The following is a 3,672-nucleotide window of genomic DNA, read 5'->3' on the forward strand; positions in this document are numbered from 1 at the left end:
GCTGGGTAAAAGGGGAACAATTGTTGAACAAATAAGGAAATATTCTAAAAAGGGCTATAAAAAAAATATCCCAATACAGAAAGGGCACTAATAAACAAGAACGGATGGAACGTACGTTTTATTAATTTACGAAAAATGGGTATGTTCCAGTCATCGGAATACAAATTGTTTGGTCTCCCAATTGGATCTCCCAATTGGACACCAATTGGGCCAGCAGTCCAAAGCCCAATGGCTCTATACAACAACATCAAACCCACTCTAACCCTACTTGGCTTGTTAGCCACCAACCAAGGCCCAAGGCCCAACTGTACTTAACAAATGACCTATGAAGACATTTACTACACAGACACTATAAATAAGTCGCCAAGGCTCACACCTCAAGGTACGTCCAATTTATTGCCTTAAGACTACTCTCTAGAGAACTCTCTCTAGAATCCGAGCATTGTTCTTACTTAGGCATCGGAGGGTCTTTCCTCGGAAACACCCCCGAAGCTAGTGACATCGTCATTGTGCAGGTAAATTCGGACACAACTCATCCAAGCAAGCAAGATCTTCCACATCAACGAAAAAGACCTTCATATATACGAAGCCCCATTATTTCAACAACGGAACACAAATGACCAATTAAGTTGATGTCGATTTAATCATAGAGCGAGATAAGTTATTGTCAATGGTCACAGTTAGGCCTAAGTTAATGTCACCATGTAACTTTTCTTTTAACTAAATAGATAGAAATCTTGACCTAACCCGTTATTATTGAATTAGGTTTAGCTAATTTTTTGCAGGTGCCCTCTATTCAAGCTCTCTACAATATGATGTTGTTTTCTTTCCACCCATTCATTTTGCTGAGAAGTTCCTCACAAAGAATATATAATTTACACCTTGCTCATTCAAAAGTGTAAGTAATTATTGAAATATGTTTCATTTAGGGCTAGTTTGGTTGACACTCTAATACATGGGAAGTTTCATTTCCTAGGAAGTGAAGAGTAAAGAGATTGTTTGGTTGATATGTGGGTAGAAAGTTCTACTCCATTCGCACCGGGGAGGAGAATTCAATAGGCTTATAAGCTAGCTCAATGGAGGTTCTACATTAAAACCAATTTGCAATAGTGGAATTAACCCCACAAACTTATAAGTTGAGATTTTATCTCTTGTTTCTCCAATATGGGACAACTTATACATGAATAACAATTGGGTTTCAAAACTTCCTTTATTTTAATGTCATTTTATTCCAACGCGGTACACCTCACATGTAAGTAAGTAATTAAAGTAACAATCGAGTTTCAAACATACAACCATAGCAGGTCATACAGACATATACTGCTGCCTCTTTATCTACATACATGCATCATATCATATTCAATTCCTTGACTCATTATTGTCACCTGCAGATTCCATAACAACACTATCATTATTGTTTACGACGTTGCTACTCTCCCCTACAACCACCTCTGACCCATCACCTCGGAATGCCTCTGCCGCCTCGGCCGCTGCCTTCTGAATGTCCCTAGTATCCATCGATGCAGGAACACTCAACCTCCATGCTGAGTCAGCAAAGTTGAGGCATGCATTCCTACCTTTAAGCGCCAATGTAGCCACGTCATGGGCACGTGCCGCCATCTCAACTGTAGGATATGTGCCTAGCCATATGCGAGAGTTGTTGTTAGGGGATCGGACCTCACACACCCACCGGTCTCCATTCCTCTGCCTCACTCCTCTGTAAACCGGGTGCCTCGTTTCCTTGAACTTCTTCCGACCCGCCCGCTTCTTCGGGCGGTTCGACGCCAATTCCATCTCGTCGTCATAGTGAGCCTCCCTCGGACCATTTCCATCATCCATAGTGAGTATTTGTTTGTTAACTACGGAGTATTTGTTTAAGTATTGAGTGGTTATAATAACATTATATCTACGTTGTTATTATAGGAGTAACAAAAATGTGTAGCAGAATCAAATGTTGTGTATTATACTACGTATATAATATACGTGTTTGCTGTTTCATACGCGGAATTAGATGCATGTACTAGTATCTTGGAGTATTATTCTGTTTTTCACTTCAATTATTTGGCCTTTAGTTGCTAAAATTACAAGTGGAAGAAGAAATAGATACTTTGCGTAACTTAGATGGGACAACTAACACTTTCTTCACCAGTTCGGTCTTACGACTCATACGATAAAGAATTAAAGATGGATATAGGCACTGCTGCAATAGGCCGTGTTTCGTGTCAGATCCACGTGATTTGGGCTTGGATAAGCATTGATATGTGGCCCACTCCAAGTCCACTAGTTACGGTATCTTATTATACCAATTTTTTTAAAGGAAGGCTTAGGTATGATCTAACCAACCAAACTCACATGTCCTTGTGTCATGTCGTACGTAATTAACTGGTCGGCATGGTTTTTAAGTTGTATGTGCAAGAATCATTGATAAAAGATTGTGCTTAAGTCATATTACCTCCGTTTTAAAAAGATCTTTGCAGTTACTATTTGCACGGACTCCGGTGCAATGTTTGACCGTTAAAATATTCAATTTAGTATGACAAAAAATTGATATTTATAAAATACATTTCGAGATGAATCTAACAAGATATCTCATGATAATTTTTTATACTTCCTCCGTTCCATATATATCGCATCATGGTTGACTTTTACTCCTATAACACATTACTTTGACTCGATCTTAATATCACAAATTACGTGTAAGTAAAAATTATAAAAAATTGATAATTAGAAAATATATATCGATACGAATATAACGTGACCCCACATGACTACAATTTTCTTACGTATGAATCACAAAAAATGGCCAAAATCGTAGTGTGAATAGTGTAAAAAACCAAATGGTGCGATATTAACGGAACGGAGGAAGTAGATATAATAGTGAGAATTTATTGTCAAAGTTTTGATTTTTAGACACATTTTTCAAAGTATAAAGATCTTTTTGAAACGGAGGTAGTAATTAATGTATAATGCTTACTGGATATTGATAATTGTTAGATGCTTACAGAAATTAAGCATAAGTTTCAGAGCTGGAACTGTAGAGCAGTTCCTATGGAGGAACTCCGTACAAGCTGGAGTACAGATAAGTTCCTTAGTGGGAACAAGCAACGAGGAGTTCTAGAGGGGGAACAATCAACATGCAGAGCGGCATAAAACATAATACATAGAATAAGAGTTTATTTTCTATGATTCATTGTAAATATGTAGAAACTTGACTAATTATAGAACAAGATAGAAAGGAACACAAGGGGAAATAGTCTTATATATATATATATATATATATATATATATATATCAAATCGTGGGTAGGTAAAAATTATAAAAAATTAATATTTAGAAAATATATCAATACAAATCTAACATTACCCCCACATGACTAAAACAAGGTCATGCCAGAGTTGTGCAGCTGATTATAAACCTGAGAGATGGAGTAATGTTGATTTGTAGGCTAAGTATCATACCTTAAAGTTTGAACCAGTTCCTGTTTAACCTTGCAGATGCACTTATAGCTCTATCTAGCAGAATTTGGAGCTTCAAACCCCCACCAAGAATCTTGCTTCACATAAACCTCATTAACCCAATTCACCCACAAGGAATCCTGCTTTTAGAGCATATTCCACACTAATTTCCCTATTGCAGCTTTATTCCATTTCAGAATATTCGTAAGTCCAAGAC

The 3,672-nt window shown here is 37.3% G+C and overlaps 1 protein-coding gene across 1 annotated transcript; it reads right to left on the minus strand.

Moving 5' to 3' along the window:
* Positions 1-1,191: 1,191 nt before the first annotated feature.
* On the minus strand, positions 1,192-2,046 carry LOC110784337 (dehydration-responsive element-binding protein 1D). Its single transcript, XM_021988775.2, has one exon. It carries the CDS (start codon positions 1,837-1,839, stop codon positions 1,360-1,362), a length of 480 nt encoding a protein of 159 aa, XP_021844467.2. The 5' UTR covers positions 1,840-2,046; the 3' UTR covers positions 1,192-1,359.
* Between the last annotated feature and the right edge of the window lie 1,626 nt (positions 2,047-3,672).

This window comes from Spinacia oleracea, chromosome 6, assembly GCF_020520425.1.
Source record: "Spinacia oleracea cultivar Varoflay chromosome 6, BTI_SOV_V1, whole genome shotgun sequence".
Taxonomy (NCBI): domain Eukaryota; kingdom Viridiplantae; phylum Streptophyta; class Magnoliopsida; order Caryophyllales; family Amaranthaceae; genus Spinacia; species Spinacia oleracea.